The 17014-nt window shown below is 37.1% G+C and overlaps 1 protein-coding gene across 1 annotated transcript in view; it reads right to left on the bottom strand.

Annotated features, from left to right (window-relative positions):
* The window catches only part of LOC118966663 (cGMP-specific 3',5'-cyclic phosphodiesterase-like), an 80520-nt gene that overhangs the window by 32645 nt on the left and 30861 nt on the right, over positions 1–17014 (bottom strand). The window contains exon 19 of the mRNA XM_036989410.1: positions 15989–16063. Within this exon, the coding sequence (XP_036845305.1) occupies positions 15989–16063 (75 nt within the window). The remainder of the gene's footprint in view (positions 1–15988; positions 16064–17014) is intronic.

The following is a 17014-nucleotide window of genomic DNA, read 5'->3' as shown; positions in this document are numbered from 1 at the left end:
ACTATATAGGGTTTAGGGTGTCATAAAGTAGTGCACTATATAGAGAATAGGGTGTCATAAAGTAGTGCACTATATAGAGAATAGGGTGTCATAAAGTAGTGTACTATATAGGGTTTAGGGTGTCATAAAGTAGTGTACTATATAGGGTTTAGGGTGTCAAAGTAGTGCACTATCTAGGGTTTAGGGTGTCATAAAGTAGTGCACTATATAGAGAATAGGGTGTCATAAAGTAGTGCACTATATAGGGTTTAGGGTGTCATAAAGTAGTGCACTATATAGAGAATAGGGTGTCATAAAGTAGTGCACTATATAGGGTTTAGGGTGTCATAAAGTAGTGCACTATATAGGGTTTAGGGTGTCATAAAGTAGTGCACTATATAGAGAATAGGGTGTCATAAAGTAGTGCACTATATAGAGAATAGGGTGTCATAAAGTAGTGCACTATATAGGGTTTAGGGTGTCATAAAGTAGTGTACTATATAGGGTTTAGGGTGTCATAAAGTAGTGCACTATATAGAGAATAGGGTGTCATAAAGTAGTGCACTATATAGAGAATAGGGTGTCATAAAGTAGTGTACTATATAGGGTTTAGGGTGTCATAAAGTAGTGTACTATATAGAGAATAGGGTGTCATAAAGTAGTGTACTATATAGGGTTTAGGGTGTCATAAAGTAGTGCACTATATAGAGAATAGGGTGTCATAAAGTAGTGCACTATATAGAGAATAGGGTGTCATAAAGTAGTGTACTATATAGGGTTTAGGGTGTCATAAAGTAGTGCACTATATAGAGAATAGGGTGTCATAAAGTAGTGCACTATATAGGGTTTAGGGTGTCATAAAGTAGTGCACTATATAGAGAATAGGGTGTCATAAAGTAGTGCACTATATAGGGAATAGGGTGTCATAAAGTAGTGTACTATATAGAGAATAGGGTGTCATAAAGTAGTGTACTATATAGGGTTTAGGGTGTCATAAAGTAGTGCACTATATAGAGAATAGGGTGTCATAAAGTAGTGTACTATATAGGGTTTAGGGTGTCATAAAGTAGTGCACTATATAGGGTTTAGGGTGTCATAAAGTAGTGCACTATATAGAGAATAGGGTGTCATAAAGTAGTGCACTATATAGGGAATAGGGTGTCATAAAGTAGTGTACTATATAGAGAATAGGGTGTCATAAAGTAGTGCACTATATAGAGAATAGGGTGTCATAAAGTAGTGTACTATATAGGGTTTAGGGTGTCATAAAGTAGTGCACTATATAGAGAATAGTGTGTCATAAAGTAGTGCACTATATAGAGAATAGGGTGTCATAAAGTAGTGCACTATATAGAGAATAGGGTGTCATAAAGTAGTGTACTATATAGGGTTTAGGGTGTCATAAAGTAGTGCACTATATAGAGAATAGGGTGTCATAAAGTAGTGCACTATATAGAGAATAGGGTGTCATAAAGTAGTGCACTATATAGGGTTTAGGGTGTCATAAAGTAGTGCACTATATAGAGAATAGGGTGTCATAAAGTAGTGCACTATATAGGGTTTAGAGTGTCATAAAGTAGTGCACTATATAGGGTTTAGGGTGTCATAAAGTAGTGCACTATATAGAGAATAGGGTGTCATAAAGTAGTGTACTATATAGGGTTTAGAGTGTCATAAAGTAGTGCACTATATAGAGAATAGGGTGTCATAAAGTAGTGCACTATATAGAGAATAGGGTGTCATAAAGTAGTGCACTATATAGAGAATAGGGTGTCATAAAGTAGTGCACTATATAGAGAATAGGGTGTCATAAAGTAGTGTACTATATAGAGAATAGGGTGTCATAAAGTAGTGCACTATATAGAGAATAGGGTGTCATAAAGTAGTGTACTATATAGAGAATAGGGTGTCATAAAGTAGTGTACTATATAGGGTTTAGAGTGTCATAAAGTAGTGCACTATATAGAGAATAGGGTGTCATAAAGTAGTGCACTATATAGGGTTTAGGGTGTCATAAAGTAGTGCACTATATAGGGTTTAGGGTGTCATAAAGTAGTGCACTATATAGAGAATAGGGTGTCATAAAGTAGTGCACTATATAGAGAATAGGGTGTCATAAAGTAGTGCACTATATAGAGAATAGGGTGTCATAAAGTAGTGCACTATATAGAGAATAGGGTGTCATAAAGTAGTGCACTATATAGAGAATAGGGTGTCATAAAGTAGTGCACTATATAGAGAATAGGGTGTCATAAAGTAGTGCACTATATAGGGAATAGGGTGTCAAAGTAGTGCACTATATAGGGTTTAGGGTGTCATAAAGTAGTGCACTATATAGAGAATAGGGTGTCATAAAGTAGTGTACTATATAGGGTTTAGGGTGTCATAAAGTAGTGCACTATATAGAGAATAGGGTGTCATAAAGTAGTGCACTATATAGAGAATAGGGTGTCATAAAGTAGTGCACTATATAGGGTTTAGGGTGTCATAAACTAGTGCACTATATAGAGAATAGGGTGTCATAAAGTAGTGCACTATATAGAGAATAGGGTGTCATAAAGTAGTGCACTATATAGGGTTTAGGGTGTCATAAAGTAGTGCACTATATAGAGAATAGGGTGTCATAAAGTAGTGCACTATATAGAGAATAGGGTGTCATAAAGTAGTGCACTATATAGAGAATAGGGTGTCATAAAGTAGTGCACTATATAGAGAATAGGGTGTCATAAAGTAGTGCACTATATAGAGAATAGGGTGTCATAAAGTAGTGTACTATATAGGGTTTAGGGTGTCATAAACTAGTGCACTATATAGGGTTTAGAGTGTCATAAAGTAGTGCACTATATAGGGTTTAGGGTGTCATAAAGTAGTGCACTATATAGAGAATAGGGTGTCATAAAGTAGTGCACTATATAGGGTTTAGGGTGTCATAAAGTAGTGCACTATATAGGGTTTAGGGTGTCATAAAGTAGTGCACTATATAGGGTTTAGAGTGTCATAAAGTAGTGCACTATATAGGGTTTAGGGTGTCATAAAGTAGTGCACTATATAGAGAATAGGGTGTCATAAAGTAGTGCACTATATAGAGAATAGGGTGTCATAAAGTAGTGCACTATATAGGGTTTAGGGTGTCATAAAGTAGTGCACTATATAGGGTTTAGGGTGTCATAAAGTAGTGCACTATATAGAGAATAGGGTGTCATAAAGTAGTGTACTATATAGGGTTTAGGGTGTCATAAACTAGTGCACTATATAGAGAATAGGGTGTCATAAAGTAGTGTACTATATAGAGAATAGGGTGTCATAAAGTAGTGTACTATATAGGGTTTAGGGTGTCATAAAGTAGTGCACTATATAGGGTTTAGGGTGTCATAAACTAGTGCACTATATAGAGAATAGGGTGTCATAAAGTAGTGTACTATATAGAGAATAGGGTGTCATAAAGTAGTGTACTATATAGGGTTTAGGGTGTCATAAACTAGTGCACTATATAGGGTTTAGAGTGTCATAAAGTAGTGCACTATATAGGGTTTAGGGTGTCATAAAGTAGTGCACTATATAGGGTTTAGGGTGTCATAAAGTAGTGCACTATATAGAGAATAGGGTGTCATAAAGTAGTGTACTATATAGGGAATAGGGTGTCATAAAGTAGTGCACTATATAGAGAATAGGGTGTCATAAAGTAGTGTACTATATAGAGAATAGGGTGTCATAAAGTAGTGCACTATATAGGGTTTAGGGTGTCATAAAGTAGTGCACTATATAGGGAATAGGGTGTCATAAAGTAGTGCACTATATAGAGAATAGGGTGTCATAAAGTAGTGCACTATATAGGGTTTAGAGTGTCATAAAGTAGTGCACTATATAGGGTTTAGGGTGTCATAAAGTAGTGCACTATATAGGGTTTAGGGTGTCATAAAGTAGTGCACTATATAGAGAATAGGGTGTCATAAAGTAGTGCACTATATAGAGAATAGGGTGTCATAAAGTAGTGCACTATATAGAGAATAGGGTGTCATAAAGTAGTGTACTATATAGAGAATAGGGTGTCAAAAAGTAGTGTACTATATAGAGAATAGGGTGTCATAAAGTAGTGCACTATATAGGGTTTAGGGTGTCATAAAGTAGTGCACTATATAGAGAATAGGGTGTCATAAAGTAGTGCACTATATAGAGAATAGGGTGTCATAAAGTAGTGCACTATATAGAGAATAGGGTGTCATAAAGTAGTGTACTATATAGGGTTTAGGGTGTCATAAACTAGTGCACTATATAGGGTTTAGGGTGTCATAAAGTAGTGCACTATATAGAGAATAGGGTGTCATAAAGTAGTGCACTATATAGGGTTTAGGGTGTCATAAAGTAGTGCACTATATAGAGAATAGGGTGTCATAAAGTAGTGCACTATATAGAGAATAGGGTGTCATAAAGTAGTGCACTATATAGGGTTTAGGGTGTCATAAAGTAGTGCACTATATAGGGTTTAGAGTGTCATAAAGTAGTGCACTATATAGAGAATAGGGTGTCATAAAGTAGTGCACTATATAGAGAATAGGGTGTCATAAAGTAGTGCACTATATAGAGAATAGGGTGTCATAAAGTAGTGCACTATATAGGGTTTAGGGTGTCATAAAGTAGTGCACTATATAGGGTTTAGGGTGTCATAAAGTAGTGCACTATATAGGGTTTAGAGTGTCATAAAGTAGTGCACTATATAGAGAATAGGGTGTCATAAAGTAGTGCACTATATAGAGAATAGGGTGTCATAAAGTAGTGCACTATATAGAGAATAGGGTGTCATAAAGTAGTGCACTATATAGGGTTTAGGGTGTCATAAAGTAGTGCACTATATAGGGTTTAGGGTGTCATAAAGTAGTGCACTATATAGGGAATAGGGTGTCATAAAGTAGTGTACTATATAGAGAATAGGGTGTCATAAAGTAGTGTACTATATAGGGTTTAGGGTGTCATAAAGTAGTGTACTATATAGGGTTTAGGGTGTCATAAAGTAGTGTACTATATAGAGAATAGGGTGTCATAAAGTAGTGTACTATATAGAGAATAGGGTGTCATAAAGTAGTGCACTATATAGGGTTTAGGGTGTCATAAAGTAGTGCACTATATAGAGAATAGGGTGTCATAAAGTAGTGTACTATATAGGGTTTAGGGTGTCATAAAGTAGTGCACTATATAGGGTTTAGGGTGTCATAAAGTAGTGTACTATATAGAGAATAGGGTGTCATAAAGTAGTGTACTATATAGAGAATAGGGTGTCATAAAGTAGTGCACTATATAGGGTTTAGGGTGTCATAAAGTAGTGTACTATATAGAGAATAGGGTGTCATAAAGTAGTGTACTATATAGGGTTTAGGGTGTCATAAAGTAGTGCACTATATAGAGAATAGGGTGTCATAAAGTAGTGCACTATATAGGGTTTAGGGTGTCATAAAGTAGTGCACTATATAGGGTTTAGGGTGTCATAAAGTAGTGCACTATATAGGGTTTAGGGTGTCATAAAGTAGTGCACTATATAGGGTTTAGGGTGTCATAAAGTAGTGCACTATATAGGGTTTAGGGTGTCATAAAGTAGTGCACTATATAGGGTTTAGGGTGTCATAAAGTAGTGCACTATATAGGGTTTAGGGTGTCATAAAGTAGTGTACTATATAGGGTTTAGGGTGTCATAAAGTAGTGCACTATATAGGGTTTAGGGTGTCATAAAGTAGTGCACTATATAGGGTTTAGGGTGTCATAAAGTAGTGCACTATATAGGGTTTAGGGTGTCATAAAGTAGTGTACTATATAGAGAATAGGGTGTCATAAAGTAGTGCACTATATAGAGAATAGGGTGTCATAAAGTAGTGTACTATATAGGGTTTAGGGTGTCATAAAGTAGTGCACTATATAGAGAATAGGGTGTCATAAAGTAGTGCACTATATAGAGAATAGGGTGTCATAAAGTAGTGCACTATATAGGGTTTAGGGTGTCATAAAGTAGTGCACTATATAGAGAATAGGGTGTCATAAAGTAGTGTACTATATAGAGAATAGGGTGTCATAAAGTAGTGCACTATATAGAGAATAGGGTGTCATAAAGTAGTGCACTATATAGGGTTTAGGGTGTCATAAAGTAGTGCACTATATAGGGTTTAGGGTGTCATAAAGTAGTGCACTATATAGGGTTTAGGGTGTCATAAAGTAGTGCACTATATAGAGAATAGGGTGTCATAAAGTAGTGTACTATATAGAGAATAGGGTGTCATAAAGTAGTGCACTATATAGAGAATAGGGTGTCATAAAGTAGTGCACTATATAGGGTTTAGGGTGTCATAAAGTAGTGCACTATATAGGGTTTAGGGTGTCATAAAGTAGTGCACTATATAGGGTTTAGGGTGTCATAAAGTAGTGCACTATATAGGGTTTAGAGTGTCATAAAGTAGTGCACTATATAGAGAATAGGGTGTCATAAAGTAGTGCACTATATAGAGAATAGGGTGTCATAAAGTAGTGCACTATATAGAGAATAGGGTGTCATAAAGTAGTGCACTATATAGAGAATAGGGTGTCATAAAGTAGTGTACTATATAGGGTTTAGGGTGTCAAAGTAGTGCACTATCTAGGGTTTAGGGTGTCATAAAGTAGTGTACTATATAGAGAATAGGGTGTCATAAAGTAGTGCACTATATAGAGAATAGGGTGTCATAAAGTAGTGTACTATATAGGGTTTAGGGTGTCAAAGTAGTGCACTATCTAGGGTTTAGGGTGTCATAAAGTAGTGTACTATATAGAGAATAGGGTGTCATAAAGTAGTGCACTATATAGGGTTTAGGGTGTCATAAAGTAGTGCACTATATAGAGAATAGGGTGTCATAAAGTAGTGCACTATATAGGGTTTAGGGTGTCATAAAGTAGTGTACTATATAGGGTTTAGGGTGTCAAAGTAGTGCACTATCTAGGGTTTAGGGTGTCATAAAGTAGTGCACTATATAGAGAATAGGGTGTCATAAAGTAGTGCACTATATAGGGTTTAGGGTGTCATAAAGTAGTGCACTATATAGAGAATAGGGTGTCATAAAGTAGTGCACTATATAGGGTTTAGGGTGTCATAAAGTAGTGCACTATATAGGGTTTAGGGTGTCATAAAGTAGTGCACTATATAGAGAATAGGGTGTCATAAAGTAGTGCACTATATAGAGAATAGGGTGTCATAAAGTAGTGTACTATATAGGGTTTAGGGTGTCATAAAGTAGTGCACTATATAGAGAATAGGGTGTCATAAAGTAGTGCACTATATAGGGTTTAGGGTGTCATAAAGTAGTGTACTATATAGGGTTTAGGGTGTCATAAAGTAGTGCACTATATAGGGTTTAGGGTGTCATAAAGTAGTGCACTATATAGAGAATAGGGTGTCATAAAGTAGTGCACTATATAGGGAATAGGGTGTCATAAAGTAGTGTACTATATAGAGAATAGGGTGTCATAAAGTAGTGCACTATATAGAGAATAGGGTGTCATAAAGTAGTGTACTATATAGGGTTTAGGGTGTCATAAAGTAGTGCACTATATAGAGAATAGTGTGTCATAAAGTAGTGCACTATATAGAGAATAGGGTGTCATAAAGTAGTGCACTATATAGGGTTTAGGGTGTCATAAAGTAGTGCACTATATAGAGAATAGGGTGTCATAAAGTAGTGTACTATATAGGGTTTAGGGTGTCATAAAGTAGTGCACTATATAGAGAATAGGGTGTCATAAAGTAGTGTACTATATAGGGTTTAGAGTGTCATAAAGTAGTGCACTATATAGAGAATAGGGTGTCATAAAGTAGTGCACTATATAGAGAATAGGGTGTCATAAAGTAGTGCACTATATAGAGAATAGGGTGTCATAAAGTAGTGCACTATATAGAGAATAGGGTGTCATAAAGTAGTGCACTATATAGAGAATAGGGTGTCATAAAGTAGTGCACTATATAGAGAATAGGGTGTCATAAAGTAGTGCACTATATAGAGAATAGGGTGTCATAAAGTAGTGTACTATATAGGGTTTAGGGTGTCATAAAGTAGTGTACTATATAGAGAATAGGGTGTCATAAAGTAGTGTACTATATAGGGTTTAGGGTGTCATAAAGTAGTGCACTATATAGAGAATAGGGTGTCATAAAGTAGTGCACTATATAGAGAATAGGGTGTCATAAAGTAGTGTACTATATAGGGTTTAGGGTGTCATAAAGTAGTGCACTATATAGAGAATAGGGTGTCATAAAGTAGTGCACTATATAGGGTTTAGGGTGTCATAAAGTAGTGTACTATATAGGGTTTAGGGTGTCATAAAGTAGTGCACTATATAGGGTTTAGGGTGTCATAAAGTAGTGCACTATATAGAGAATAGGGTGTCATAAAGTAGTGCACTATATAGGGAATAGGGTGTCATAAAGTAGTGTACTATATAGAGAATAGGGTGTCATAAAGTAGTGCACTATATAGAGAATAGGGTGTCATAAAGTAGTGTACTATATAGGGTTTAGGGTGTCATAAAGTAGTGCACTATATAGAGAATAGTGTGTCATAAAGTAGTGCACTATATAGAGAATAGGGTGTCATAAAGTAGTGCACTATATAGGGTTTAGGGTGTCATAAAGTAGTGCACTATATAGAGAATAGGGTGTCATAAAGTAGTGTACTATATAGGGTTTAGGGTGTCATAAAGTAGTGCACTATATAGAGAATAGGGTGTCATAAAGTAGTGTACTATATAGGGTTTAGAGTGTCATAAAGTAGTGCACTATATAGAGAATAGGGTGTCATAAAGTAGTGCACTATATAGAGAATAGGGTGTCATAAAGTAGTGCACTATATAGAGAATAGGGTGTCATAAAGTAGTGCACTATATAGAGAATAGGGTGTCATAAAGTAGTGTACTATATAGAGAATAGGGTGTCATAAAGTAGTGCACTATATAGAGAATAGGGTGTCATAAAGTAGTGTACTATATAGAGAATAGGGTGTCATAAAGTAGTGTACTATATAGGGTTTAGAGTGTCATAAAGTAGTGCACTATATAGAGAATAGGGTGTCATAAAGTAGTGCACTATATAGGGTTTAGGGTGTCATAAAGTAGTGCACTATATAGGGTTTAGGGTGTCATAAAGTAGTGCACTATATAGGGTTTAGGGTGTCATAAAGTAGTGCACTATATAGGGTTTAGAGTGTCATAAAGTAGTGTACTATATAGAGAATAGGGTGTCAAAGTAGTGTACTATATAGGGAATAGGGTGTCATAAAGTAGTGCACTATATAGAGAATAGGGTGTCATAAAGTAGTGCACTATATAGGGTTTAGAGTGTCATAAAGTAGTGCACTATATAGAGAATAGGGTGTCATAAAGTAGTGCACTATATAGGGTTTAGGGTGTCATAAAGTAGTGCACTATATAGAGAATAGGGTGTCATAAAGTAGTGCACTATATAGAGAATAGGGTGTCATAAAGTAGTGCACTATATAGAGAATAGGGTGTCATAAAGTAGTGCACTATATAGAGAATAGGGTGTCATAAAGTAGTGCACTATATAGAGAATAGGGTGTCATAAAGTAGTGCACTATATAGAGAATAGGGTGTCATAAAGTAGTGCACTATATAGGGAATAGGGTGTCAAAGTAGTGCACTATATAGGGTTTAGGGTGTCATAAAGTAGTGCACTATATAGAGAATAGGGTGTCATAAAGTAGTGTACTATATAGGGTTTAGGGTGTCATAAAGTAGTGCACTATATAGAGAATAGGGTGTCATAAAGTAGTGCACTATATAGAGAATAGGGTGTCATAAAGTAGTGCACTATATAGGGTTTAGGGTGTCATAAAGTAGTGCACTATATAGGGAATAGGGTGTCATAAAGTAGTGCACTATATAGAGAATAGGGTGTCATAAAGTAGTGCACTATATAGAGAATAGGGTGTCATAAAGTAGTGCACTATATAGGGTTTAGGGTGTAATAAAGTAGTGCACTATATAGAGAATAGGGTGTCATAAAGTAGTGCACTATATAGAGAATAGGGTGTCATAAAGTAGTGCACTATATAGAGAATAGGGTGTCATAAAGTAGTGCACTATATAGAGAATAGGGTGTCATAAAGTAGTGCACTATATAGAGAATAGGGTGTCATAAAGTAGTGTACTATATAGGGTTTAGGGTGTCATAAACTAGTGCACTATATAGAGAATAGGGTGTCATAAAGTAGTGCACTATATAGAGAATAGGGTGTCATAAAGTAGTGCACTATATAGGGTTTAGAGTGTCATAAAGTAGTGCACTATATAGGGTTTAGGGTGTCATAAAGTAGTGCACTATATAGAGAATAGGGTGTCATAAAGTAGTGCACTATATAGGGTTTAGGGTGTCATAAAGTAGTGCACTATATAGGGTTTAGGGTGTCATAAAGTAGTGCACTATATAGGGTTTAGGGTGTCATAAAGTAGTGCACTATATAGAGAATAGGGTGTCATAAAGTAGTGTACTATATAGGGTTTAGGGTGTCATAAAGTAGTGCACTATATAGAGAATAGGGTGTCATAAAGTAGTGCACTATATAGGGTTTAGGGTGTCATAAACTAGTGCACTATATAGAGAATAGGGTGTCATAAAGTAGTGCACTATATAGAGAATAGGGTGTCATAAAGTAGTGCACTATATAGGGTTTAGGGTGTCATAAAGTAGTGCACTATATAGGGTTTAGGGTGTCATAAAGTAGTGCACTATATAGAGAATAGGGTGTCATAAAGTAGTGCACTATATAGAGAATAGGGTGTCATAAAGTAGTGCACTATATAGGGTTTAGGGTGTCATAAAGTAGTGCACTATATAGGGTTTAGGGTGTCATAAAGTAGTGCACTATATAGAGAATAGGGTGTCATAAAGTAGTGCACTATATAGGGTTTAGGGTGTCATAAAGTAGTGTACTATATAGGGTTTAGAGTGTCATAAAGTAGTGCACTATATAGGGTTTAGGGTGTCATAAAGTAGTGCACTATATAGAGAATAGGGTGTCATAAAGTAGTGCACTATATAGAGAATAGGGTGTCATAAAGTAGTGTACTATATAGGGTTTAGGGTGTCATAAAGTAGTGCACTATATAGAGAATAGGGTGTCATAAAGTAGTGCACTATATAGAGAATAGGGTGTCATAAAGTAGTGCACTATATAGGGTTTAGGGTGTCATAAAGTAGTGCACTATATAGAGAATAGGGTGTCATAAAGTAGTGCACTATATAGAGAATAGGGTGTCATAAAGTAGTGCACTATATAGGGTTTAGGGTGTCATAAAGTAGTGCACTATATAGAGAATAGGGTGTCATAAAGTAGTGTACTATATAGGGTTTAGGGTGTCATAAACTAGTGCACTATATAGGGTTTAGAGTGTCATAAAGTAGTGCACTATATAGGGTTTAGGGTGTCATAAAGTAGTGCACTATATAGAGAATAGGGTGTCATAAAGTAGTGTACTATATAGGGTTTAGGGTGTCATAAACTAGTGCACTATATAGAGAATAGGGTGTCATAAAGTAGTGTACTATATAGGGTTTAGAGTGTCATAAAGTAGTGCACTATATAGGGTTTAGGGTGTCATAAAGTAGTGTACTATATAGGGTTTAGAGTGTCATAAAGTAGTGCACTATATAGGGTTTAGGGTGTCATAAAGTAGTGCACTATATAGGGTTTAGAGTGTCATAAAGTAGTGCACTATATAGGGTTTAGGGTGTCATAAACTAGTGCACTATATAGGGTTTAGGGTGTCATAAAGTAGTGCACTATATAGGGTTTAGGGTGTCATAAAGTAGTGCACTATATAGAGAATAGCGTGTCATAAAGTAGTGCACTATATAGGGAATAGGGTGTCATAAAGTAGTGCACTATATAGAGAATAGGGTGTCATAAAGTAGTGTACTATATAGAGAATAGGGTGTCATAAAGTAGTGCACTATATAGAGAATAGGGTGTCATAAAGTAGTGTACTATATAGAGAATAGGGTGTCATAAAGTAGTGCACTATATAGAGAATAGGGTGTCATAAAGTAGTGTACTATATAGAGAATAGGGTGTCATAAAGTAGTGCACTATATAGGGTTTAGGGTGTCATAAAGTAGTGCACTATATAGGGAATAGGGTGTCATAAAGTAGTGCACTATATAGAGAATAGGGTGTCATAAAGTAGTGCACTATATAGGGTTTAGGGTGTCATAAAGTAGTGTACTATATAGAGAATAGGGTGTCATAAAGTAGTGCACTATATAGGGTTTAGAGTGTCATAAAGTAGTGCACTATATAGAGAATAGGGTGTCATAAAGTAGTGCACTATATAGGGTTTAGAGTGTCATAAAGTAGTGCACTATATAGAGAATAGGGTGTCATAAAGTAGTGCACTATATAGAGAATAGGGTGTCATAAAGTAGTGCACTATATAGGGTTTAGGGTGTCATAAAGTAGTGCACTATATAGAGAATAGGGTGTCATAAAGTAGTGTACTATATAGAGAATAGGGTGTCATAAAGTAGTGCACTATATAGGGAATAGGGTGTCATAAAGTAGTGTACTATATAGAGAATAGGGTGTCATAAAGTAGTGTACTATATAGGGTTTAGGGTGTCATAAAGTAGTGTACTATATAGGGTTTAGGGTGTCATAAAGTAGTGTACTATATAGAGAATAGGGTGTCATAAAGTAGTGTACTATATAGAGAATAGGGTGTCATAAAGTAGTGCACTATATAGGGTTTAGGGTGTCATAAAGTAGTGCACTATATAGAGAATAGGGTGTCATAAAGTAGTGTACTATATAGGGTTTAGGGTGTCATAAAGTAGTGCACTATATAGGGTTTAGGGTGTCATAAAGTAGTGTACTATATAGAGAATAGGGTGTCATAAAGTAGTGTACTATATAGAGAATAGGGTGTCATAAAGTAGTGCACTATATAGGGTTTAGGGTGTCATAAAGTAGTGTACTATATAGAGAATAGGGTGTCATAAAGTAGTGTACTATATAGGGTTTAGGGTGTCATAAAGTAGTGCACTATATAGAGAATAGGGTGTCATAAAGTAGTGCACTATATAGAGAATAGGGTGTCATAAAGTAGTGCACTATATAGGGAATAGGGTGTCATAAAGTAGTGCACTATATAGAGAATAGGGTGTCATAAAGTAGTGCACTATATAGGGTTTAGGGTGTCATAAAGTAGTGCACTATATAGGGTTTAGAGTGTCATAAAGTAGTGCACTATATAGGGTTTAGGGTGTCATAAAGTAGTGTACTATATAGAGAATAGGGTGTCATAAAGTAGTGTACTATATAGGGTTTAGAGTGTCATAAAGTAGTGCACTATATAGAGAATAGGGTGTCATAAAGTAGTGCACTATATAGAGAATAGGGTGTCATAAAGTAGTGCACTATATAGGGTTTAGGGTGTCATAAAGTAGTGTACTATATAGAGAATAGGGTGTCATAAAGTAGTGTACTATATAGGGTTTAGGGTGTCATAAAGTAGTGCACTATATAGAGAATAGGGTGTCATAAAGTAGTGCACTATATAGGGTTTAGGGTGTCATAAAGTAGTGCACTATATAGGGTTTAGGGTGTCATAAAGTAGTGCACTATATAGGGTTTAGGGTGTCATAAAGTAGTGCACTATATAGAGAATAGGGTGTCATAAAGTAGTGCACTATATAGAGAATAGGGTGTCATAAAGTAGTGCACTATATAGGGTTTAGGGTGTCATAAAGTAGTGCACTATATAGGGTTTAGGGTGTCATAAAGTAGTGCACTATATAGGGTTTAGGGTGTCATAAAGTAGTGCACTATATAGGGTTTAGGGTGTCATAAAGTAGTGCACTATATAGGGTTTAGGGTGTCATAAAGTAGTGTACTATATAGGGTTTAGGGTGTCATAAAGTAGTGCACTATATAGGGTTTAGGGTGTCATAAAGTAGTGCACTATATAGGGTTTAGGGTGTCATAAAGTAGTGCACTATATAGGGTTTAGGGTGTCATAAAGTAGTGCACTATATAGAGAATAGGGTGTCATAAAGTAGTGCACTATATAGGGTTTAGGGTGTCATAAAGTAGTGCACTATATAGGGTTTAGGGTGTCATAAAGTAGTGCACTATATAGAGAATAGGGTGTCATAAAGTAGTGCACTATATAGAGAATAGGGTGTCATAAAGTAGTGTACTATATAGGGTTTAGGGTGTCATAAAGTAGTGCACTATATAGAGAATAGGGTGTCATAAAGTAGTGCACTATATAGGGTTTAGGGTGTCATAAAGTAGTGCACTATATAGAGAATAGGGTGTCATAAAGTAGTGTACTATATAGAGAATAGGGTGTCATAAAGTAGTGCACTATATAGAGAATAGGGTGTCATAAAGTAGTGCACTATATAGGGTTTAGGGTGTCATAAAGTAGTGCACTATATAGGGTTTAGGGTGTCATAAAGTAGTGCACTATATAGAGAATAGGGTGTCATAAAGTAGTGCACTATATAGGGTTTAGAGTGTCATAAAGTAGTGCACTATATAGGGTTTAGGGTGTCATAAAGTAGTGCACTATATAGAGAATAGGGTGTCATAAAGTAGTGCACTATATAGGGTTTAGGGTGTCATAAAGTAGTGCACTATATAGAGAATAGGGTGTCATAAAGTAGTGCACTATATAGGGTTTAGGGTGTCATAAAGTAGTGCACTATATAGGGTTTAGGGTGTCATAAAGTAGTGCACTATATAGGGTTTAGGGTGTCATAAAGTAGTGCACTATATAGGGTTTAGGGTGTCATAAAGTAGTGCACTATATAGGGTTTAGGGTGTCATAAAGTAGTGCACTATATAGGGTTTAGGGTGTCATAAAGTAGTGCACTATATAGGGTTTAGAGTGTCATAAAGTAGTGCACTATATAGAGAATAGGGTGTCATAAAGTAGTGCACTATATAGAGAATAGGGTGTCATAAAGTAGTGCACTATATAGAGAATAGGGTGTCATAAAGTAGTGCACTATATAGAGAATAGGGTGTCATAAAGTAGTGCACTATATAGAGAATAGGGTGTCATAAAGTAGTGCACTATATAGGGTTTAGGGTGTCATAAAGTAGTGCACTATATAGGGTTTAGGGTGTCATAAAGTAGTGTACTATATAGGGTTTAGGGTGTCATAAAGTAGTGCACTATATAGAGAATAGGGTGTCATAAAGTAGTGTACTATATAGGGTTTAGGGTGTCATAAAGTAGTGCACTATATAGGGTTTAGGGTGTCATAAAGTAGTGCACTATATAGAGAATAGGGTGTCATAAAGTAGTGCACTATATAGGGTTTAGGGTGTCATAAAGTAGTGCACTATATAGAGAATAGGGTGTCATAAAGTAGTGCACTATATAGAGAATAGGGTGTCATAAAGTAGTGCACTATATAGAGAATAGGGTGTCATAAAGTAGTGCACTATATAGAGAATAGGGTGTCATAAAGTAGTGCACTATATAGAGAATAGGGTGTCATAAAGTAGTGCACTATATAGGGAATAGGGTGTCATAAAGTAGTGCACTATATAGAGAATAGGGTGTCATAAAGTAGTGTACTATATAGGGTTTAGGGTGTCATAAAGTAGTGCACTATATAGAGAATAGGGTGTCATAAAGTAGTGCACTATATAGAGAATAGGGTGTCATAAAGTAGTGCACTATATAGAGAATAGGGTGTCATAAAGTAGTGCACTATATAGGGTTTAGGGTGTCAAAGTAGTGCACTATATAGAGAATAGGGTGTCATAAAGTAGTGCACTATATAGGGTTTAGGGTGTCATAAAGTAGTGCACTATATAGGGTTTAGGGTGTCAAAGTAGTGCACTATATAGAGAATAGGGTGTCATAAAGTAGGGCACTACTTAACGCAGAGATGTGTGACCCTAGTGCACTACTTTAGGCCCATAGGGTGTCATAAAGTGGTGCACTGTATAGGGTTTAGGATTCTCACCTTAGTAAGTCTCTGTGCCTGTCCTCCTCCCACCTCACTCCTCTCTGACCCAGTTCAAAGAACTCTGCCCTCCTCCTGAACACACACACACACACACACACACACACACACACACACACACACACACACACACACACACACACACACACAGAGTGAGAGAGTAAGGCTACCACAGAGAGTCTCCCCTGCTAGATGTAGAATCACATGGTAAACTGGGGCAGAGCTCCCTGCCATCCAGGACCTCTATACCAGGCGGTGTCAGAGATGTAGAATCACATGGTAGACTGGGCAAAGCTCCCTGCCATCCAGGACATCTATACCAGGCGGTGTCAGAGATGTAGAATCACATGGTAGACTGGACAGAGCTCCCTGCCCATCCAGGACCTCTATACCAGGCGGTGTTAGAGATGTAGAATCACATGGTAGACTGGGCAGAGCTTCCTGCCCTCCAGGACCTCTATACCAGGCAGTGTCAGAGATGTAGAATCACATGGTAGACTGGGTAGAGCTCCCTGCCCTCCAGGACCTCTATACCAGGCGGTGTCAGAGATGTAGAATCACATGGTAAACTGGGCAAAGCTCCCTGCCCTCCAGGACCTCTATACCAGGCGGTGTCAGAGATGTAGAATCACATGGTAGACTGGGCAGAGCTCCCTGCCATCCAGGACATCTATACCAGGCGGTGTCAGAGATGTAGAATCACATGGTAGACTGGGCAGAGCTCCCTGCCATCCAGGACATCTATACCAGGCGGTGTTAGAGATGTAGAATCACATGGTAGACTGGGCAGGGCTCCCTTCCCTCCAGGACCTCTATACCAGGCGGTGTCAGAGATGTAGAATCACATGGTAAACTGGGCAGAGCTCCCTGCCCTCCAATACCTCTATACCAGGCAGTGTCAGAGATGTAGAATCACATGGTAGACTGGGCAGAGCTCCCTGCCATCCAGGACATCTATACCAGGCGGTGTCAGAGATGTAGAATCACATGGTAGACTGGGCAGAGCTCCCTGCCATCCAGGACATC

This window comes from Oncorhynchus mykiss, chromosome 10 (assembly GCF_013265735.2).
Source record: "Oncorhynchus mykiss isolate Arlee chromosome 10, USDA_OmykA_1.1, whole genome shotgun sequence".
NCBI classification, from domain to species: Eukaryota; Metazoa; Chordata; class Actinopteri; order Salmoniformes; family Salmonidae; genus Oncorhynchus; species Oncorhynchus mykiss.
Note: the sequence above shows the minus strand (reverse complement) of the source record. Positions and strands in the feature narration are given on the sequence as shown.